The 24,827-nt window shown below is 41.2% G+C and overlaps 1 protein-coding gene across 1 annotated transcript in view; it reads left to right on the top strand.

Moving 5' to 3' along the window:
• pemt (phosphatidylethanolamine N-methyltransferase) overlaps nucleotides 1-17,677 on the top strand; it is a 52,484-nt gene extending 34,807 nt beyond the window's left edge. Inside the window, exons 5-7 of the mRNA XM_022743072.1 lie at nucleotides 2,426-2,537; nucleotides 13,198-13,272; nucleotides 16,627-17,677. Of these exons, the coding sequence (XP_022598793.1) occupies nucleotides 2,426-2,537; nucleotides 13,198-13,272; nucleotides 16,627-16,675 (236 nt within the window). The 3' untranslated portion in view covers nucleotides 16,676-17,677. The remainder of the gene's footprint in view (nucleotides 1-2,425; nucleotides 2,538-13,197; nucleotides 13,273-16,626) is intronic.
• Nucleotides 17,678-24,827: the final 7,150 nt, after the last annotated feature.

Below are 24,827 nucleotides of genomic sequence, written 5' to 3'. Positions count from 1 at the left end.
TAAGTGCTACAGGGGAGGAAACGGCAGTTATATAATGATATCAGCTCAACAAAAAGGTCAGGGATTGAATAAAAAATGGTAAATACCTCAGCTGAGGGATGAGATAATTCCCCATATTCCTCTGATATACTGTAGCTCCCTAAAACCACACTGCATAACCTTTGCTTTTCTCATTAGTCATCTCCAATATGTCGCTTATTACTTATTTCGTTCAGCTAACTCCGGGTTGGAGTGCTGGTGTGTGCCGGTGTGTGGTGGAGGGGGGGGGTTGATGTGTCTTATTTGTTCTATATATATCTCCTTGAGTCACCGTGACCTGGTGATTTCAAATTGATGGCACAGGGGCGGAAACAAAGATCAACACAATCAAATTACCCGTAGTCTGAATGTGGCGGCCGAACACCGATCACAACCTGCTAATCACAGACCCGCTTCTCTGACTTGTAGGATGCCACGCTACTACTGTTTTCATAACCACAATGAAACAACAGTGACACGGGGGGGGGGGAATAAAATGTTCTGCTTGGCTTTCAAGTCTGAATGGGTAAACGGTCACTTTGGGGGGAAAAAAAATGGGGTTAGTGTATTGTTCTGCAGGGCAGCTGGTTCTCTATTCAAAAAAAACCAAACACATTTGTTTATATAATCTTTTCTTTTTTTTTTTTTATTGTGGCGTTTAAATGAGCACACATAATGAAAATCGCTATATAACCTGGACATTAACGGCTTCTCTTCGACAGAAAACAGGGCCAGCAGCACCACATGTGTAACTCAGCAGGTGGATTTTACCTACTGGAAGCCTGTGTGTTTGTGTGTGTGTGTGTGTGTGTGTGTGTGTGTGTGTGTGTGTGTGTGTGTGGGTGGACGGACGGACGACGGAGGTACAAGGGAAGTATTTGAATGTTCATGTCCTCTTATAAGTAAAATGGGTCACATTATGCCTGCGTTTGTGTGTCTATGCGTTTGTGCGCGCACAATATCTGGGGGAACTTATTACACAGCGAGCCGTGGTAAGTGCTCAGGTTACAGTAAGCAAGTGTCCTAGTTCAGCCGCACCCAACTCGGTTATAGGCCAAAGACCTCCGTGGACACTGCACAGGAAAACACACACACACACTCGTTTGACATCTGATGCTTGTTCAACTTGTGGTATCAAAGAAATATGTTCAGATTAAATTTTGTCAAACTTAAAATGAATGTTTTGCTAAGAAATGTTTGTTTTGACTTGTGTATTTATTTGGTGAAAAATTATAACTTTCAAAAAGAACAAATTGGCAGCGAGAACTCCCCCATATAGTTTTACCAGCTGACGATCTTTTGGCCAAACACACAGCTAAGCTGGGGGACAGCAGTTTGAGGTTTTACTGGCGCTGTTTTAATGACCTCATCCTAATGCTTCTTCTTCTGCAATGGTTTAACCCCCCCCCCCCCCCAACTGGAAAATACCACCACGGGCTGTTCATGTCAACTAACCAATCCTAATAACACCTTTCTTTGTTGAGTGCCTTGAAATTTGGCCAGAATTTGTGCTACGTTTGGATGGGAACGTCTGTTACCACACATGGCAGCACTGTATCGTGTTGTCCCTAATACACTCATGTTATGATCTTTTTTTTTTTCCAGGTAATAGCACACCACTGAAGGGGACAGCGGGTCTCTTGGCAACACACCACACTTGTTCTCGAAATGTTTGTCAGCCCCGGCCGCGGGAAACACCCATCCACGGGCTTCAACCGTTGGCACTGCGTCAAAAACTGCGTCCACAAACTGTTATCCTCTTTTTGAAAAAATGAAAGAACATACAAAAACACCATTATAACGTATTATAAAAGTGAGAAGAATCGATATTTCCTCGCTCATTTCTTGCTACAATAATCAAACCTGCACTCCAGAGTTTTCACATGAGGTCATGCAGTTGACATCAGTAACAGCCTGGTGATGGTGGAGCAGCCAGACAGTGCAGCATTAACAAGGCCGTGCGGTGCCAAGGTCGTGTTCCCTCACAGCGCATCACCAGTCTGACTTCAGTGTCTCCCGCTGTTTTGTCAGAAACGTGTCAAAAGTGATTGTAGAATGTCAAGCGGACTGAAATCTGTCTGGTCTGAGTTTAAAACTTGGCATCATGGTCGATGACAATGGGGAAAACCATGGCAACAGTGTGAAACGGTCCACCAATCCCACCTGAACTGGTTGCTAACCTGGCGGCATATATGGAGCTATGTTCCCCTGCTTCTCGCCAAGTGCATGCTGGGATACTCTCCAGCCTCATGTGACACTGAGCAGGAAAAAGCGCGTACAGACGTTGGACAGATTTTAGTTATGAAATGTGTTTGTATCAAACAAACAGCCAAGATTCTCTCATCTGAACCCGGTCCAGCGTTAACCCGCTGTGTGTGTCTGTGTGTGTGTGTGTGTGTTTTTCCAGGTGATTACTTTGGCATCCTGATGGATGAGAAGGTGTCGGGTTTTCCCTTCAACATCACAGAGAACCCGATGTACTGGGGCAGCACTGCCAACTACCTCGGCCTGGCACTCATGTAAGTATTGAGTGTATTTTTGGTCAGAGACGGTGTAATTCAAATTCAGAAAGTCTCCACAGAGGTCTGAGATTGGCTCTGATGAATCATAACGACGAGTTATTTTTACCTGGTACGTCAGGAACCGTTACTCGAACAGCTGTTCACACGTAAAGTGAAGACATGCAGAAAAAGCAGCATCGATAACAAGCTGTGACCTGCGAATGGAAAATACCGCTTCCAAGTCGAAAAATCATTTTCCTCTCCCAAAGAGGTGGGGAGGTAAAAACTTTTACGTGTGTGCCTCATCTCTATGACAACTGTATGACCACATCGCTGGGAGCCCAGGGTGCGTCGTTGCTAGGCGAGCGCTCCAGGGTTGACGAGCCCATCCGCCGATAAAAGCTATTAGCCCCCCATTCTTCCTCACACTGAGCTACGTGGACTCCATTCCTAATTATACTCTCTCTCTCTCTCTCTCTCTTTATAGTCCTTTTGGTTGTGACCAATTTTGCCCCATTTTCTCTCCGCTTTGAATTTGATTCACTGTCAGCCCCAGTACCTCCTTTGTCCCAGCCCTATTCTCTCTGCATCTCTCTCTCTCTCTCTCGCTCTCTCTCACTCACCCTCACCTGTTTCCCTCCAGTTACCTCCATTTTTCTCCGACCTGCTTGTTGTTCGAGTCTTTGGAGATACAGAAGCATCCTCTGCCTCCACCTGTCTGCTGTCTTCACTCTTCATTCCTTTGTCCCTTTGTGTTGCTGCCTTAAGAATCTACAGTAAAATAAATACAATCTCTGAATATAGGTCTGTGGTGTGTGTGTGTGTGTGTGTGTGTGTGTGTGTGTGTGTGTGTGTGTGTGTGTGTGTGTGTGTGTGGGGACAGGGCAGATTTCTACAGTGCTTAATGATGAAAATTCAACCATGTCAATTGTCCTTTAAAGCCTTAATATCATTTTGAATGCATTTCCAGCTAAATTAAACGCTGTCATTTCAAGGTCCACTTACTCGCTTGTTCTGGAGCTTTCAACCGTATTGCGCCACGGAGGAGATCTCTTCAGGACTTCTCATCCATGCTGACTTAAAGCAGCTTGAAGCAATGTTTCTCGTTTTAACCTTGGATCACATGACTGCTGGTTTGTGAAGTGTGTGATGATAACTCAGAGAATTATCAGTGATTCTGCAGTTCCAGTCAGTTCTACGGAGCTTTTAGTGTCGAGTCTTTTGGTTTTCTGACCCACAATTTCACTGTTTGTAACGGGTTTCTGTGATAAACCTACTGTACACAACCTTCCCACTTCTGTTGTGTTGCATGAATTTGCAGCGCGTTTGTGTCTTTGCATGTGTGTTGTTAAGCTGCAGTGCGTTGAGTCACTGTATTACACAGCAAAACAGCAACATGTTTACCAGTCTGGGGTGAACCAGGATTTAGTCAAAAGAAAAGGTTCTGGGCTGCAGGAGTCTTAATACACAGTGGCCCAGTTTCAGTCTGCAACAGCTTGAAATGGAAAGAAAACAAATTATGTTAAAAGTGAAAGAAAATCTTCCCAGAATCACCATTTTCAGAAATATGACTGAATCATCCTGAACAGAATATCACATACTCACTGGCTTGTGAAGAAATAGTCTGATTGAAGGCGCTTTCTTATCATTGATCATTTTATTGCTGTGATGGTGGTTGCTGTGACAACAGTGAACTTGGTGATTATTCTTATTTTCTTTCATCTGTCGTACTTCAGGTACATTAACCGTTATGCAAATGCCTTAAAGCCCTCGAAGACATTCTTCACTGTGTCTGAGGACACTTGAGTGATTCTGAAGGATCTCACATCCTCAGACACACAAACAGCAGTCTGCTTGCATTTAGAACTGAGGAACATGAGGAGGGGAGAAAAACCTCCACACACACACACACACACACACACACACACACACACACACACACACACACACACACACACGCCCCTCACCCTCCTCCGATCCCCTACATGTGTCAGCCCGTTTATGTCCCACACATTAGGCCACTTACTGGCCTCTCTCTGCGACCTGGAAGAGAGATTAGCTGACACACATTAGCAAATGCACTTAGACTAATACATGAGCACGAGCTGGACTCGTGCTGCTAAATAAATAAGACTGGAGCTAGAAATGATGCATGATGCTGTTCCTTGTTGTGGTCATATATCATGTGGTTTTGCATGGAGCACCACTGCAGAAAAAGGACTGTGGCACCAAACATGAGTAGCAGTCGCCTGTTTTCCAAACTGTCAGTGCTGTATTTAGTTGAATGAATATCTTGGTATCTTAAAATCTACAGACAAATATAAAATGCAGGAGAAAATTTTGCGGGGCAGGTGCGCAGGAACAGAATTAGTGGATCCAAAGGGGCAATTATTGCAATGTTTCAGTCCTGGACCTTCATCAGGCAAATGATTCTCCAACAAAAAGGAGCCACCTTAAATAGGAGTGGCTGAGTCAGCAGCCAATCGCCTTATCCCATGTGAAGTGGAAGATAAATTGAATAGGTGAGTTAATAAAAACATCCGTCAATAAATATTTGTACAAAAGTGTCCTTCACGCAAGTATTACAGTCCTCTACAAGATATAGCACATAAATATAATGTCCAGAGGTTTCGTGCAATATCAACGTAAAACTCAGGTTGCTCGAAAGAATGAACCAGAAGTTACATATCCATATTCTTACATCCAAAACAACAACATCAAAAATCTAATTGCATGAAAAAGACGTCTGAAATCTCCTGGCTCCTTTACATTGAGTGAAATAGTCTTTTTAGGTGAATCCCCAATAGGAAAATTAAAGGTACCCTGTGGAGTTATTGACCACTATTAGTGCTACGGAGCAAAGTTTTTACATGATGGTCCTCATTTTATTTTTTCCGCCTGCACACGCACAGGAAAGCAAGATGCATTCGCATGCGACTGACACAATATACATTCCTGCAGTTACAGGTTACAGTTCCATTTCAAAGAATACGTACAAAGACAACTGAGTGCTGCAAACGCGACAGTAGAAGAGCAACCGTCTGTTAACATCGTAGCCAAACAAGAAGGGTTCATTGTGTCATGTCGTTTTAATACAGAACAGAGAGTCGAGTCAAAGAAGAGAGTCGACATTGTTGTGCAGGTAAAACTGAGCTCATGATGTATTTTTGCATTTGCCTCTTAATCATTTTCTCTTAACCCCTCAAGTGATGGCATGCAGAATAAATACTGCACATCAATAGTCGCCTCTGCCACTTATAATGAAGCTGTATTCAGCTACTGAAACCACTTGCCCCCTGTTTGTTTGCTCTTTTTTCTCACACTTTGTGTAAAAAACCCCTGCAGCCCAGTCCACAGTGGGGCAGTTCATTTATCTTATCACCATAACATTGCCAGAGTGATGAACAGCGTGCTGAATGCTGCCCTTCAGTTATATCATGGACCATTATCATGTGTTGAGCTTGCGGGATGGAGCCGCATCTTTGAGCGAGAGAGAACAACAACACTGCCTTTTAAAAAGATCACTCTCTGCTCCAGGCAAAAGCACATTGCTGCTATTCAGCTGTGGCTGATACTACAGTGTGTATACAGTACGTGGAGAGTGCAACAGCACAGGGACTATGCAAGTAAGACACGAACAAAGCATATATTCACAGCATAGCTCCCGTGGTCCAAACTTGATTGCGTTTGCGCCAGTCTCTGATTCCACTTATGGAAACTTTTAGAATAAAATTTAAAAATGTTCTTTCAGTCTACAATGCTCCACAGATCTGTGCTCAAACCTCAAAGTTCAAAGTTTCTTTATTGTCCCTTACAGGAAAATTTATTTGGAGCCAGGCTCTACATGAACACACATGCAAGGATACACATAGTACCAGCACTTATGGACATCATCAGAAATGTAGGGCATGATAATGGCCAGAGTAAAAGTTCATTCATCAAGGTCAAAAGTCAAAGTGCAAAAGACACAGTACACAGTCTGTGTAAACAAGCGATCTCTAAACAACAATGAAATACTATCTGCCATCTAACAACAGGATCGCCATCCAGAAGGGATGTAGCTTTTCAGACCACCTGCCTGTTATAAAGAGGTCTGTAAGAAGGGCCTGACCCCTCCCTGAAATCTCATTTGCCACTTTGATGAGGCGACCGAGCCTGTTTCTGTTGCCCAGAGTCTGATTACCATCCAGGCAACAACGCAGAGCATTAAAACTGATTCAATAAAACTTTTATAGAAGAGAGTCATCATCTCAGAGGAGACATTAAAAGAGCGCAACATTAAAAGAGTTGTTGTGGAGGCAACATGTGGTTGTTGCACACATCTCTGCCGTGACTGTCAGATGTGATTATCAGACCCCTCAGGTCATGTGCCTCAGGCCTTCTGGTTGTTTCAACAGTTGGATCCAACGTTGTTGAAACCTGTTTTTAGTTTTGTGACCCCCGCTGCTGGAGTGCTGCGCCAGATGTGCTTCAACGTCAACATTGCAGACAAGTGGCCTTGTACACATTCCCTTTTCTCCTGTTGCATCAGCGTACACTCAAGAATCCAGAACCCACAAAGTGAAAACATGTTTGTAGAAATTTTTGCAAATAAAATTTAAAATCAAAAACTGAAATTGGAATGAACACCATGTTATGACACGTTCACCTTTATATTGTAATATTGGTAAAGAAACAGATGAAGGATAGAAATAGCCAACAACAGATAGACATATAAATAGACATATAAATATCCGTTTTCTGTTTTTCCGGTTATGAACAACAACCAGATGACAGGCATTTCCTGCAATGTATGATACACAGCTTGACGCTACGCATTTGGCATTTCACTTTTCTATCACATCTGACTCGTTAAATAACCCGTTAATCGCACATCCAAGGTGAAGCCCGGGATGGAGCGGTGTTACAGGTGTTTGGAGCTTTCCGTATTTGTGATGAAACAGGGTAAAACAACATTTGAAATAGTCTGTTTCTACATTTTTTAAACTAATTTAGCAACAAAAAAAAACCACATGAAAACTCTCACATGTGAGATTCCCCTCTGTCTCAGCATCCTTCTCCACCACCTCCACACGTCCCTCTAACCTTCTGTCTAAGTGCACGGCTTCACCCAACACTAATTCTCTGCCATCAGTAGGATAATTGCTGGGCTTAAAGTGCTTCTCACTCAAATGGAAAGTTGACTGTGGATTTCTCTGTCGTTAAGACTGACTCAGTTGATCGCTCTGCAGCTGTACCTGCCCTGAGTCCTTGTTGCTCACGTATGTAAACCCGCAGTATATGTCAGTGTTTTCATAATAAATTAGAAGCAGCCGTCATCTCCCAGCTATACGTTAGACCGCAGAGAACGTTACCTGCTCCCCATGGCCGTCATTCGTTCAAAGGTTATTCCAATTAGTCTTGGAGTAAATTATACAGCATTCTCGCCTTTGAGTTGAAATTTCTTGCAAAACATGACACCTGCTTCTTTATTTTCCCCTGTGCTCTCTAATCAGGCCGGGAAGCGCATAAGTGGATGTATTTGGATCTTCTACGCAGCGGTGGTACAGTGGTTTCCATCTTTTCCACTCCACCCCGACTCCCCTCCTCCAGCCTTCGCCCTTAACTCCATGAGCTTTGTATTTACTTTCAGAGGAAACAGTCACAACGCAGAGGATTTACCATCTTGCTTGTTATGAGTGCTTGAAATCTGAGCGCCTGTTGAGTTAACAGCGGTCTGAGTGGAATTGATCACCTGTGGTGCTGCTACTGCTGGTGTAACGTCATTAACTAATGTTACGTTTGTCTCGGTCAGACGATTTGTTTGTCGGTTCAGTCTCGCATCTCTCGTCGAACTCGTATGCAGGCACAGCAGGCAGCTGATTTCAGCGGGAAAAATACTGTATGTAAGAAGATAACCCCAGTGCATACACTAGCTATCCAGGTCCAAACAGCTAGCAGACAGTTAGCAACTCGCTGGTGAACACAGTGAAGCATTTAGCAGCTAAAGAGCCGGATATTTACCTCAAACAGAGCTAGAGGGAGAGGAGTGATTTTTGCACTTACATTCATCAGGTGGCCGGAAACGAGACTCCAAATGAATGCCAAAGTCCAGCTGGTGAATACCACAGTCCTGCATTAAAATCATAGTATGGAGAGGAAGTATCTGCATGTAGAGTGTGTAAGAGTGAACAAGTATCAGAAGTAAAGGTACTCAGAATGACCCCAATCCGTGTCATCATCATTCATACAGTATTAATGGTTTTTTATTGCTGATGCATTACTGCGTGTTCATTTTACATCATACACAAATAAAGAACTGCTGATGAAAGGAGCTATTTGTACATTTTGCTACATAGCCACTCCTTGGTTAAGCAATATTTAATCAGAAAAATCTCATCCAGATCAAGATTTTAGAACAAATTACACATCCACAAGATCACAACAGAACAACTTTTCAACTGCAGAACAACCATCACACACACACACACACACACACACACACACACACACACACACACACACACACACACACACGGATCACCACACTAATTAAAACAGTCACAAATGTTATTAAAAGTATAGTCTCAGAGCAATGAGTGTCTCTAATTATAAACTCTTTCCCTTTTAAACCAAGTCTCTCCTGTGATCTGGTGTCATGGTTATTAACTTAATGAAATTATTTTTAAAAGCTTCAACCACTTATAACAATGATTAATTAATTACTGGTGATGCTACTATTTTACTATTTCACACACGTGGGTAGAAATCCGTCATTCCCTCTTATCGTTTGTGTGTGTCTGTGTCTGTGTGTGTGTGTGTGTCTGTGTGTGTGTGTGTGTGTGTGTGTGTGTGTTGGTAATCTTGTGACATTGATTTTCCCAGAGAGCAGGTTAGGTATCATCTGAAGGTTGAGGGAGTGTTAAGAAGAATACAGACGACAGTGAGTCACAGCACGCTCGCCGCTAACAGCACATGCGGCCTGTCTGTTGCCTGACACATGAGTTCGAATGCATGTTATTAGCCCAGTTTCAGCGGGGAAGCGTCTCTCGCTCAGTCTGAAGTGTTGTAGTACGAGCTTATAGAAGACATCGTGGAGAGAAGTGTGCTTTGCCTGTAATGCAGTCTACAAAGATCAGGCACCTTTCAACTTAAAAAGCTTAAGCTAAAGTCATGTGTCTCATGAATGAAATGTGTTTTGTCAGATTTTGTAACATGATGTAAAAATGGGTCACCGGCGTCTGAAGATAAAGACGTGTTGGACATGACATTATTTTTAATGTTAAAATGCAAACAAAAGGTGCTGCTAATTATTTATTTGTGGTTTCCATGATGAAACATTTTACACGATAATACTGATAACAATAATAACAATCGTCATATTACATTTTTATATTGTTTCCTGTCTACCTACATGTCAGTGACGTCCTGTTCATGTCACGTGGCGTTTTCTGTGACTATATGTGAAAACTAAAACCTCTTGTTGTCAAACTTTGAATCTTTACATACATTCTTGATCGGGGAGGGCGCTAACTCTTGGCCCCGGGTCCGTCAGCACATACTGTGATTTAATGCCCAAAAAGCTAAACACTGACTAAGTGAGCGAATTAATGTCTCAATGTCTTTGTCCAAATGCAATACTAGCGACTGCAGCCTGAGTCATACAGATAGCACTAACAGAGAGATACAAACGCACATATTCATGTGCATAGACAGATTTCCCTTCAGATTCAGATAAGGGCATGCAGACTGAGAATTACAGACGTGTGCGAGCTAGACAGATGCACAGGATGGAAAATAATATCACTAGTGTAATATCAGCATTTGTTTATTCAGAAAGTAGCACCACGCTGACAGATGTTCTCTCTGTAGATCATATTGTGAGCATATATTTTATAACAGTGAAAAATCCACAGCGTGTAGACGAAACCAACAGGATAACATACAAAAAGATGTGTGTCATTAATTACCGTAAAGAAAGGACAAATTGGATCAGAAGAAGAAGAGAAGAAGAAGAGAGGTGCTGTGTTGAATGAGGACAATGTTCCAATTTGACACAAGCAAGTCAGCCGACAGCCTGACCAATTTTAGTTCTGTCATTTGTAATTATGACAGTTTGTAATATGGGTCAGTGGTAAATATAGATGACCGCACACACTCTGACTCATCATCATGTAAGATTTATGTGTCACAATCACCGGGTCTCACCGAGGCCAGTGTTGCGTGACAGGGTTGAAGTCAACGAAAGCTGTGAATCAAATGTAATCACACCTGTTACGGACCTGACACAGAAGTCTAAAGTCACGAGAGAGCTGTTCAAGGACTCAACAATTTTGCTCCCATCTTCCTGTCATCAACAGATCGTGGGCTGAAATGGATGGGAGACTAATGTTGAAAGATGTGCAGGAGGGAACATCCAGCACAGTGACCTATGGAAAGTAGTGCTGTTGGGGGAACGTTTGAACTATATGTTAGAGTCAAAATGTAAAAACTGATCAAATATAAAATCAATGTGGTGTCAGAATCCAAAAGCAAGGATTTTTTTTTTTTTAGATTTCTTTTTCTTGATCATTTCTAAGAAAAAGTACTGACCTCGAATGTTAAGTTAAGAAAGCTCCCAGTGGGTGCCCGCGCTGCAGTTCTATTTTTATGTGGCCCCTGCGATCTCCACAAAGGTCAAAGGCAGTTAAAAGAATTGAAAGAAGTGATTTTCGGAAACCACAGGTAGAGCAAAACCTTTCATCGCTCATCGCATGTCTCGACCTGGTTTATGCGTTCTGAAGGGAGCGAAGCAAAAATATAGTCACTGCATTCCAACTGTGAACATGAAGTCAGTGTGATTTAACATCCGGCTATTACAGTTGTAGACTAACAAATTTTACCTCTTATTCCGAGTGGTGTCTTGCAGGTAGTTTTGGAGTTTGAACAAACTGTTTTGTTTTTTTTTTTTGGAGATTGTCTAAGAGTTGGCATTCCCCATTAATTAATGTCTGGAAAAATTATACAGAAACTGAACTAGTTTCTTAGTGGCATGGCTCCAGGAATGGCAATTCGATAGTCATGGCCCCCAGAGGAAGAATCCTAATGCCTTTGGTAATCCTCTAACGCTTCATCTAGCACCACCAGTTTGCAGAATATCTCACTATCTAATGGGTGAACATTTTGCACAGAGATTCATGGTCCCCACATGATGTACCCCTGATGATTTGGTGATCCCCGGACATTCCTTCTAGAGCCACCAGGTTCACGTGAGTGGTTGTGAGTACATGTGCGCCAACAGCTGTTCGATGGATTACCATGGTATTTGGCACACACATTCATGTTCATCACAGGATGAATCATCTATCTGATATTTGTTGAGTGGACCAGTCTGGACTGAAAGTAGTGCACTGACCAACATTGCCGTCCTCGAAGATATGTGGCTAAACCCACAAGCTACAGCTAAAAAGCTTTTCTCATGGCACTGCTCAAAACATCTACTTTTTCTCTGAATGCTTGATGTTTCAAAGCATCATTTGCATGAAACCTAGAGCATTGATTAAGTACAACACTCACAGTACAAGTTGGTCTTCAAATGTTTATTGTTGGAATAACACAAAATCCTTTGTGGTGGTCTTGCCTTTATATATTTGTATATTTTTGTTGTTTTGTAATTGACCTTAAAGAAAAATCCAGAAAAGCACTGAACTTGACTTGACTTCTTTCTCTGTGTACTGGTGCCTCCGTTACTCTGAAGTAGGTCAGGGTGGACAGTTTTATAAGCCTCATCAGTAAGTCTTCTTTAGATGCCCCACAATGTGTTGCTGCTCTGACAGATTTGATTATGCTTATTTATTTACCTTAATGACAAATATTGCAATAGTGAGTTTCAAAAGGTGATGTCGCAAGAGATTCACCCACAGAGTACACCGAACATGTAACATGTATCTACAGTGACATCAGATAAAAGCTCTTTGTTACTCACACTGCTGCACTACATGAGATGGCTTTTAGTCCAGCAATTGCAGTTTTTTTTTTACCCTAATGATGCCAACTGCATTATCTCCATCATGCAGGTCTGTGTGCAAGTCTGTGTGTCTTTTTTTATGCTGTTATTTTCCTTGATAAAATAAATCTGTGTTACTGTGCCACATTCTGATCAAATATACAGTATGTAGGCCAGTATGTCATGTGTTTATTTTCCTCCACAAGGATGAACTACAGGGTAAACCATTTTGAAATTCCATTGGTATTTTTAAAGGGGTCTTTTAAAATTATTTATTTTCTTGAAATATATCTGATTTATTTATCACTGACGATATTATCAAACAGGTTTCACTCTTCTTTGCGCTTATCTGGGATTCAGCAAGTTAATAATTTGATTCAACCCAGATCAAATTCACATCAGATTTGCATTTTATTTATTATCTGTAATATTTTGAAGGCGTGGAAAAAAATAGTTGGTACAAAAAGACAGATTTTTAATTTGAATCCAAGTGCTTTTGTTCTGTTGCCCCCTTTTCAACTATTTCTCTACCTGGCTTGCTCACCGCCATTACACACTTCACATCAGTTTGAGACAGAATGACTGGCCTGAATTGGGCTCTCCACTGTGTAGTGGTCTACATATTCAGTACATACTGTGCTCCTCACAAAATATATGACCCAACCCATCTGCCTTCATCTCTTATTTTTTTTTTCTTTCTCCCTCTGTCTCCAGTGGTGCCTCTCCTGTTGGACTTGTCCTGACTGCCATAGTGGCTGTGGCTTACAAGGTGGCGTTAAGATTTGAGGGGTAAGTCTAGTAAGGGTTACAAATGACAACATATGTAGCGTGAAAGCAAAGTTGTCTCTGACCATCTGTCAGTTTAAAAAATTTAGATTTTCAGCACAAACAGGCACATTTGAAAAAAATAGCAGGGGATCTTAAATCCTTCCGTGTGGAACTCCTAGTTTTGATTGACTCTATTATAATAAACATGTCTATCTTATAATGCTACACAATTGTCTCACCACATACTAGAAGTTTTCACAGGCACTCTTGGTTCCTTGTAACCAAGACTCAACACAACACCTAAATTGGGCCAGGTCCAAAATAGTTCAGTCTAATCAGGTATGAAATGAGTCCCATTCTGTTGCTACAGATCTCAAGTCTGTGTGTCAGTATACCCTTACCCTAAATAATATTTTTCATTTTAAGTGTCATGTATTTGTGTAATATACAGATGTGATTTAATACACGTTCATTTACTTACTGTATATGTATGTATATGCCTTCATTTGCCAGATTACTAATCTGATTGCAATATGTCTTGGTTTACATGTAAATCAAAGGCTTTAGCTACTTTCCATTCAAAGTAGTTGTTTACAGCAGTTCCTCAACAGTTTTCAACTACGTCCTAAATTTTTCATATTGGCCATACATGGCCCAGCAGTAACTATACAGTAAATATCTGTTCTTGTGTAATAAAACGAGAGCTCGTCCATTTTTAATTCTGTTGTGGTCTAGAAACGGTCAGTATTCAGGTTATCTATCTACACAGATTAATTGGGACATGTCACTCAAACACAAGTTAACAAGGACACCCGGGTGAGATAATAAGGCACCTTTCTACTCACGCCCCTCTTCCTCCTCTCTTATGTTTTCCTCTGAAACGTCATCTCCATTCATTACGTCTGCAAAAAGCTGAGCTAGACAAAAAAGAAGGATTAAAAAAGATGTGGTTTGATTTTTCTTTTCCTTTCTTTCCCATATTAAAAGGCCTTTTTTTTCTCCATCCCATCCTCCTGCTTGTCTATGACAATTATGAAATAAGACCTAAAAAACATAAAAAATGAGTGACCTACTTCTGCACATCAGTCCCCACAGACACATGCATACAAAATACACACACCCACAGAAATACACAAACATGCTGTTACTCCATAAGCCAGCCACAAATGAGGCAGAGCTCAGCGTGGAACATTGAGCCCATTGTGTGTGTGTGTGTGTGTGTGTGTGTGTGTGTGTGTGTCTCGTCTTCTTCAGAGCAGGTGAGTACAGGTTTGTATGTATAGGTGTTAACTGTGCAGCTGTCCTTTGCATTACATGTGTGAGGAATCTGTCATATAGCAGCAAAACAGATTATGATTCAAATGTGCAAACCACTGACACACCAATGGACCACAACTGCACATGGCTGTACCGAAATACACCGGAGATCTCCATAATAAAAACACAACAAAATGTTCACCTGAATAGTTGCAAATGGTTTGAAATTGGCTGATTGATTAGGTCATAAGATGACTGACCTACATTTATGACATAAACTGAAGCACAGTCACAGGAAAATTAGTGCTTGCCAGGCCGGATAGCAGTCAGCAAATTACATCTGACGAGCCTGTTTTATCCTTCCTCGTCTGGCCTGGAAGATTATTTTGGTTATTTTATTCACATCTTCTCACCCTGCTACGTAAATCACCTGGTGTTTGCAGGAGTAAGATTCAGCCACCTTTGTCTAGCTGAGTCTTTCAGAGTGGGTTCATTTGCCAACGAGTGAAAAGAAAAAAAGTCACATTAGACGTAAAAAGGAAAAGAGAGTTTAGCCTCGGCAGTGGAAGAAGCATGCTTTTCTGGAAAGGTCACATATTAACACACGCTGTGAATGAGAGCGCAGGTGTACATGTCACTGCCTAGGTTTCCAGCCGCGCAAGATCCCCAATTGTGTCATTTAGCCCGAACCTGTGAATTGAAGGAAAGGCAGCTGCCAGATTTTACCACACACTGTGACTGGGAAAAGATTCATATTCTATATTTATCTTTTGCCTCTGGCAAAGGTTCTGAATGAACTCATTTAGTTAAACTATGCGAGGGTAGCAAGGTGTCCGGTTGGATATTACCACACACAGTGACTTGAATGGGTAAAAGCACCAGTGGGATAGATGCAGGAACCACGCAGTGAATGGAAGCTTTTTTATCTTATAATCCCCCATGATACAAAGTGAGATAGAGTGATGAAAGCTGGCACCAAATAATGATTTTTATACCCTTCCCATCTACAATTAAATCCATAGAATACACTTAAAGGCAGCAAACTGGGCTGCCTCTGGCCATTTTGGTGACTTGGTAGCTTTACATCCTCAAGTGCCTATGTGAGGACTGATCTATTCTTAGCCAATGATATTTATAAGTTATTTACTTCAACTTATGGCAACCTCAAGTCCATGTTTTGTCATCAACAAGACATTGTCTGTAAATGAGTATGTTTGAACACCAGAGTCAGAGTCCCTGTTATCCTGCTTTAATCATATATGGGATGTGAAACCTTCTGGCATTATCCAGATTTCTGGTATGAATGAGACGCCTGGAGAAAGTCCTCGTCATGTTTGCACTGAGTTGACAGAGATGTAGCAAATATCAGTACTGACTTTCAGTTCCAGATGCTTGCTTATGACTCAACCTGAGTCTGTGGCTGTGAGCGGCCAGGGACCCCAGTGCCGGGACATGCAGGGAACACAAACTCATGTGCACCCCAAATGACAGGCACACAGAGAGCCATCAGGATTTGTCCTGGTATGCCTAATGCCAAGTCCAACTATGGTACCTGGGTATGGGAGGGAGGAGAAGGGACCAAAGAGTGCATTTCCATGTTTCTTAGGATGGGTGAGGTAATATGCTGCCATTTGTATGTTTGTAGAATCAATACAACAGTCGGCCAGTTCTTGCATGGGGCCCCTTTAAATCTCCTGCACACTTTTCAAATGTCTGTAGTGATTCAGACTTATGGTGTCCACCTGCTCAAGAAATGTCAGCCCCCTTGGCAACTGTTCAACAAAAGCTCTGATCCCTGTTTGTTATATAGCTCCTGTCAATTATTTTTTCTCTCTCTTTTTTCCAAACTCTCTTAATTACACCTCAGCAACAGAGCTGCTGTTTGCTGATGCAGCTGTTAGTTTGATATGGGGGTCAGTGGTGCAAAACTGTGCGTGCATTCAAGTGCAAAAGAGTGGAGGAACATTCAGAGACACAAGGCATCTTCCTATCATACACACACGTACATATTCAAACTGTCTCACGGTTCAACACACACACGCTCCTGGCACAGAGTGGTACGGCGATCCAGTGTCTGATTTATTGTCCCATTATATGTTTGTTCTGCTGTATTTACAGACCATTCACTGAACAGATCTATCAGGAGAGGAGTCAGCGCAGCAAATAGTGGTTTCCCAGACACTTCCTGCTCCTTGTGTGGCCGAGGATTCCCATCCTGTCATGCGAACAGACAGATGGACTGATCGACGGACAGATTTTTCAACCGTCGTGATCACTAATCCACCTCCAGCGTGGATACAAAGGAAACGCTTACACTGCAGCTCCAAGTGTTCCTCCTCTAATTAAGTTTAAACTCTCCTACTGAATGTTGAGGCTTTTTAAAGTATTTCTGATAAAGTGTGTCACATGTGGATAATGTATTAGGCTAAGTCGAGTTAGGTTAAAGGATTAGTTTGATATTTTAGACATGACAATATTGATATCACTCTTATATCTGAAAGGGGAAGCTGACCAATTTTAGGCACCAAAGTCTGTTCTACTGTACTATGTGAAATATGTTGCCTTTTGTGTCTCCAGACAGAGCTGTTTGAAACTCCTTTCCTGGTGTATTACTATGTGAACACAAACAGTATTTTGACCTACAGACACTGTTATTTTTGACATGTAGTGGTGTAAATGTCTCCATTTAAAGGTATCGGCAAGATGTTAGCAAAGACTGAAAGCACAGAGAAGCAGCTAATATTTTGTTTTTCACAAGTTCATCACTGCCACAAGTTCTCAATTGATTACGAACGCTGCAACATATATATATTCATCACAAGTCCTCCTACCTAAACAACCATATGGGTCTTTTTTTTTGTTTTTTTCAACATCCTGACACAACCCTGAAGTAGTGCCCCTACAGGCAGCATGCCTACCTGACCTCGGTTGTCATGGTTACCACAATAAATACACGAGTGTAACAGGACCGTGATGGTCCTGGCTTGGTTAGGTTTAGGGTAAGATCGTGATTTGGGTTAAAATATGTACTTCCTCAATATTAGACAATCTTTGTTGTCGTGGTTACAATGATAAAATGTGGTTAACTTTGTAAAACGCTCATGGATAATAGAAACAACATAAACTGCTGGTTTCACATGGGAGTCGAGCAGCGCTCTCCTGTGTCATGTTCCTGTGTTTTGTTGACCCATCCTCCTCCTGACGTGGACTTTGTCTCTCTTTATACTACGTCGCCACACTTTCCTCTCTCCTCTTGTCATAATTACTACGACCACTAGATGTCGCCTAGCAACAAAACGTAACGATGGGTCATTGTAACCTCTGCACAAATGACCTATGGGCTGTTTTTTGGGGGGGTTTTTACAGGACGACAGTGTCATTCTGTATAGTGACATCATCCTGGATTAAGTGGTGTAAGAATTTCATAGTGTCCTTCAAAGCAAAACAACAACAATAAAAAGAATTGAGGATGATGAAGGCCTCTTCTGTAGCAGCTCCATTCAGAGTAAAATTATAATTCTGTTTTTATTCTACAAAACCAACCTTCAACACTAATAGCCTTCAACACTGCCGTTGCTGTTGTAACCACAGATTTCTTGTAATACACTATTATTCATTGTTAGACACTGTTTTTAATGTTATATTGTATATGACATGAATCCATTTAAAGTTATACCAGCTCTGGTTTTATACTGTACCTATGCAAACCATTCCAAACTGAATAACACACACTGTTTGGTGATGTACTGTACATTGATGTGTTATTTTTTTTTATGTAATAAAAGAATGAGCCACGGGGTAAAGCACTTGTTCTTTGTGTCAGGAAATCAAGGCAACTAATGGAAGCACTTTCAGGCAGCACTTTGCATATCTGCCTCTTAGATGCAGATGTGTGGGAAGGCATAGTGCATGAATATTTTTCCTCTGAATGAGTCAGGAGAATTAGGAGTTTTACTTCTGTGAATGCAGCAAGCAGTAATGAACTGTAACAACCAGTCACTAATGCATCTCTCCTTATAATCCATTTGATTATTGGGGGGGGGGGGGCAATCCTACTTGACGTTATGACATACATTGACACCTACAAACTCCACACAGAAGACGGGTTCAAACCCAGAACGATCTTGCTGTGAGGTAACGGTGCTAACCCCTGCACCACGTTTGACTTCATCCAGTGAGGTTTAAATCCACCCATACAGGTGTTACGTACTGATGGCAATATCAGTCTGTCAGTCCACCACTTTGGTCCAGACTGAAATATCTCAACAACTAACATCATGGGTTACCATGACATTTTGTAAAGATATTCATGATCCCCAGAGGATGTGTCCTACACTGACTTTGATGATCCCCTGACTTTTCCTCTAGTGCCACCCTGAGGTTAACGTTTCTGTTTTTTAGTGCCTGTGGCCTAAAAAGGAAAAAGGATGAGACAAAATCTAGCACACATTTCCTGTTGCAGTTATGACAGTTTTGAAAAAATTCAAATATCAAGAGAGGACCAAAAATTAAAATAATGATTTTTTTTTTTTTTTTTACCAAAACACACACACACAAAAAAGACTGTGTACAGTTTGTGATCAGCCTAGTCAATATTTCATTACCCACACCGGAACTGTGACACCAGGAACTCTTTCTGGGTTGAGTGCAGGGTAATTTTGTTTAAAAGAGGGCTAATGTGACAGTGCCTTATGAAAATAAGAGAAAAATGCAGCGAACTTTATGTAACAGTTTCTGTTGTTACTGACTGTCTATGGAGCACAACAGTGGTTTTAAGAGGTCACTACCAAACACTATCAGCACCGACATTATGAAGGCATTCTCACCAGAATACAGAATACCAACAAAGAAATGAAATATGGAAATGATGAAAAAGCTAAAGTAATAACGTCACACTTGCTTGGAAATATTTCTCTACATTTTTAAGACATTGAATGTAACATGAAACGTTCTCTGTCACTTTTCTTTCCAATGTAAAGAAGTAGACTTGGCTTTCTTTGCACTGATCATATAAATCGAAGCCTGGGTGAGCAACAAGAGCAGCAATTCCAGTGAGTGGTTTCGAAAAACTCCTTTGTCCTGCAGCGAGCAGTTATTAGCATCAGAAATGAGACAAAGGTCTGAAACACTTCTCATACCTGATTGATTTCAGAGACAAACGGCTGAATAGTACTAGAAGACCGCTCTGCAGCATTTACATGAGAAACTGCCAAGATGAATTCATGTCCCTAATCTCTCCACTCAAAGCCTTTGTGCACCCAACATAAAATTATAGAGTGTATCATGAATGTATCATGCAATGATAATGATGAGAGAGAAACAAGAGGACACGAGAACTTCACAGTTGGGGTAAAAAAGAAAAACATATTACAAACCACTGGACTTTCTCACAGCCCCGAGATCAGTCCTGCAAGTTCATCAGAGGGATTTTGTTTTAACATCTTCCAAGTAATTCTCCCGTGCATCCCCACTGTAAACTAACTGAACCCATACAGTCATCTCTCTCCACAAGCCACAAGACCACAAGCTTATCACGTCTCTTCCTGTTTATATTACAAGGAGAGAGTTTTGGTGTCTGCTCACAAATCCTTCAAAACTTAACTTTAAACAACTGCACAAAAAACGTGTTGTATAACAAATTCTTTGCAAGCAGCACTGTGAGAAGGACGAAATATAAATCTTACAGATTTTACAGAGATTTATTTTTTTGTTTCAGTTGTATTGTTTTTGGACTCAAAACTGTCACCAAGCAACAACTACCGTGATCACATTTTATTCCATCTGTTACTATCATTCTTTACAATCAAACCATGGTTTATGAACCATGCTTGGTTCATAAACACCAACTGCAGCGTACAGAAGTAGAAGTTATAAATCACACATTGAATCAGGCTGAATTTCTCTTTATAAAATAATTAAGTTGCTTTTTGTTTACAGCAGTTGAAGTGTAAGAATTGGACTGGTAATCTCCATAGGACAGATGCTGAAGCATGTCTCATCACTTACATTATATTGCTCTGAATATACAGTGTTTTTATCCCCTATAGAGGCATTTCAGATTGTCGGATAATTTTAATTGAGGTAACTTTTCAGTATGTGCAGAGGAAGCGTATTCACAGCACTGTTCTCTCAAGCAATCACATATAGTAAGACAAAAAGTAGTTACGAACAAAGACGTCATAGTATAGTAAGGCATAAAAAGTCATAAAAACATCAGAAATTGTACATGTGACTCTTAAACACATTACCAGTAATGTGTTGTAATGTCTACAGATGTGACTGCATGACCACCTGTAGAGATGGACAGCTGTGACTTTTAATGTGTTTGAATGAACAGCACAGGTGCATTTGCATGTTGATTTAATGTGGATGTGCTCTCGCTCCAATCAGGCTATACAGTCCAGTCATGCAGCAGGCTGATTGAAAGCAGGTGTAAAGGACAGTCTCTATTTTTTAAACATTTCATGCCACTTTTTATCCTGACTTCACAAACCAAACTTCTACTATGTCTCTCACTTTGTCTTTTATGAGCTGCCTGGTAAAAATCGTATTTGCTCACTGTCGGCAACATTTGTTTTTCCACTCTCCTCCTGCACTTCCTGTTCCAGTGCTGTACTACTGTACACCAGACCTTCCCTGCTGAGTCATTATCTATGAGCCAGCCAAACCATGACTACTGTCTTCACGTGGGGGTGGGGGGAGGGACTGCTCAGTCAAGACATTGGTGATTTTTCTTTTTGCCTCCCCCCGCAACATTGACGCCTCTTCGTTGCATCTTTTTGTTTCAGATCTGTAGACATTTTGTGTTATCATGTTTTTATGCATGGTCCATGCATTTTCTCTGTCTGCCAATGGGGTTACATTAGGTAACACACCGGTGAAATCGGATATTCTCACACACACACACACACACACACTGTGTGCTGCCCCAAGTTCACAGAGGCTTTGACTGACTCTGTGACGCACACTCTGTAGTTTGTTAACCTGTCCCAACACTAACATGGACAATACGTTTACTGATTATCCCAGATTTGAAAGCCTCAGGGTCCAGTCACACTTAACAGAGGAGTTTTCTTTGATAAGAAAAGGAATGAGAAGCATTTATCTGTTTGCTGCTTGGTTTATTTAGGATCACACAGACCGCCTAGTCAGTTCACTTAGATGTTTTTTTGACAATGTTTAGTTAAACTGTTATCTTACCGTAAGAAGCTCTTTTTTGTTTTTTAAATCTTTGCAGGGATGATTCATCCTTCTGCTTAAGGTTCTGTGATGGTTAAGTGGCACAAAAAAGAGAAAAACTTCTGATTATTTACTTAAGTAAAAATAGTAATGTCACAGAGTAAAAACTAATAAAATCCTGAACTCAAAATTTTACTCGTGAAAGTATCAGCAGCAGTATTTCATGTATCAAAAGTAAAAGTGCTCACAATGCAGAACTGCCCCAGTCAGTGTTTTATATCTATATATATATATATTATATTATATTATATTATAAATATATCATATCATTGGATCATTTTTGACTTTACTCTTATGTGGGAGGGGTGGGTGGCCTTTTACAGGTCTGTGCCCAGGGGCACTTGTAGAGTACAAGTACCTCAAAACTGTGCTTAAGTATAGTGCTTGAGTTGAATTGCAACACTGTATGTTTAAGAATCCAAGCAAATCATTTGCCACATTTCAGACTGGTTGGGCATATCAGTAAGTCAAATGCAGCATGATACTTCAGGCTGATCAGCATCAGCTGCTTCCCCTTCACTGGCCATTTGACTCATGTCCAATTGCATTGAGGAAAAGAAATTCATGCATGACGAGGTCCATCTGACTGAAAGTTGCTTTGTGTTATCCTGAGCTACAGTGATTGAATAACAGCATAAAAGCATCTGCATTGTCAAAAATCCTGTTTGGAATGAAAGAAACTCACTGCAGTGATGATGACTATTCATTAAGCTGTTACTTTGTTAGACATTCTGTTTAAACCAGTCAACATTTATTAATTATCATAAGAGAACGTGATTCTACTGGTTTATGAAAATATGTCTTTTTATTAGACACAAAGTAGGTCTCTTGTACCTGTGGAGATCCTGCAGAGAAGAAGACTCTTTTTATTTCACATTAATCAGTGCACAACAATCAGCAATCACCAGTAGATGAGCCCACAACCACCCCCAGTGTGTGTGAGCCCCCAACCACCACAGCGGTGGTTGGGGGCTCACACACACACACACACACGCACACACATATATCCATATAGAGACACAGATACATACATAATTTATGACGAGCCAGCTGGCCATGCACAGTAATTCATTACCAGATATTGTCCAGATTGATTATTGGTCATTTCTAGAAAAAATTTCTAAACCATAAAATAGTGGGAGGCATAGTTCCTCAGACATACAAAGTTAATCTCTCTAAAGGCAGGTTTGTTCCTGCATCTGGGACAGACAATGAGTTATCTTTAGAGATCTTATGCATTTTTATGGGAGTGAGGTAGAATTAATGCTTTAACTTAAAATAGAAGACTCTTTTTTTTTTTTGGGTGAACTGATTGGTCAGTATTGGGTTTTGATCTGATCCTCTGAAGCTGTGGAACATAGGTTACCATGGCGACCAACCCCAGTTAAAAGCGAGCAAACTTAGTGACACCAGAAAACCTGAGATAACCCCAAAGATCACACTAACCTCGCTTTGGTGTTCGTACCAGTTAACACACACACACACACACACACACACACACACACACAGCGTTTACCACGTTTAAGATTTTAACATCAGCATCACAATGTCCATAAATCCCGAGCTGGTTCAGGTCACACCACTACTTTTATTTCTTTCTCTTTTTTTTTTCATTTCTACTAATTTTCCTTATTCACTGCCTCCACGTTAGCATGTCACTCTTCACACCTGGCTGAATGAACCACATTAAAGCAGCAGCACACACTAATTTTTGAATCAACAAGTTTGAATCAACCATTTCCTGCCTCCGCTTCACACACCTTTTTTTACACACACCTTTTTCTTCTTTTCTTCTGTGATAACTGTTGTTGTTCATTACAGATGGATAACCATGGCAACTGACAGCTCCATGTCTTTTTGCATTTATCAGTTGTGATTTAAAAAAAAAAAAAATCTTGAAGGATATCAACCACACACACACACACACACACACACACACACACACACACACACACACACACACACACACACACACACACACACACACACACACACACACACGATCGGTCTTTTTCCTCAGGTAAGTCATGCCATTCATCTGGGCAACATTGTACCCTGAGTGCCCCCTTTTGGTCACTCTGGTAACTGCATCATCTCAGTCCTCAGCCCCTCGCGCTCCTTCTGCCTGGTGACATGAATAAGTCACTGCAGCAGTTACTGAGGATGTGAATGACTAGATTAATGAATGACACTTTGTATAAGGACAGAGAGGTATATTCGTGTATTTTTCCTTTTAAAAACATGAGAATACACTGAAAACAGCTGTTTATTTCTACCTAAAACTAAAACCTAACTTAAAAAGGCCAAAATTTATGATTCAGGGTTGCAAAGGTGACAAATTAAAGGAAAAAACATGACAAATGAGAGGAGAAACAGGATGACAATGACCTCATCCAAAGGGCAGGAGGGGTCACTGAATGGTTTGATGAGTATGAAAATGAGGTGAATCGGGCCTTTGCAGTCACCACATCTCAACTCAGTTGCACACCTATGGGAGATTTCGGACCAACGTGTTAGACAGCGGTCTCCACCACCATCATCAAAACACCAGATGAGGTAATATCTTTTGGAAGAATGATATTCATCCCTCCAGTGCAGTTCCAGACACTTGTAGAATCAATACCAAGTGGCACCCTGTTGCTCATTACAAGAAACTTTATGTTGTTTTGTCATTTAATTTGTCATCCTCTATATGTCCATATGACGGTGCATGAGAAGAATACGTGACAATACATGAGCATGCATGAGAATACAATGGAACCAAACCAGGTTAAATCCCGAAGAGGAGTCAATTATTAACTCGGCTGCATTCAGTGGAAGTTATTATTTTGCAGTTACGCAAAGCCTCAGTTGCACAGTCCCATCTCCTTAATGTTTCAATGTATTATTTTAGAATTGGGTGGGGGGGCTGTTTCACTGCTTCCCAGCGCTCCCGTCTTCCTTAGAAATAATAGTCTGACGCAGCATTGGGAGTTTGGTTCTCCTGTCCCGGCGCTCAGTGGAGCACCCAGTGCCTATTCACTAGGCCTTGACGTGTATGGGAGGAGGAGCCCGCCGTGCGCTTAAATACAAGACTCCAG

This window comes from Seriola dumerili, unplaced genomic scaffold (genome assembly GCF_002260705.1).
Source record: "Seriola dumerili isolate Sdu_G_001 unplaced genomic scaffold, Sdu_1.0 BDQW01000068.1, whole genome shotgun sequence".
Lineage (NCBI taxonomy): Eukaryota > Metazoa > Chordata > Actinopteri > Carangiformes > Carangidae > Seriola > Seriola dumerili.
The sequence above is the reverse complement of the archived record's forward strand: the minus strand, read 5'-3'. Positions and strand labels throughout refer to the sequence as shown.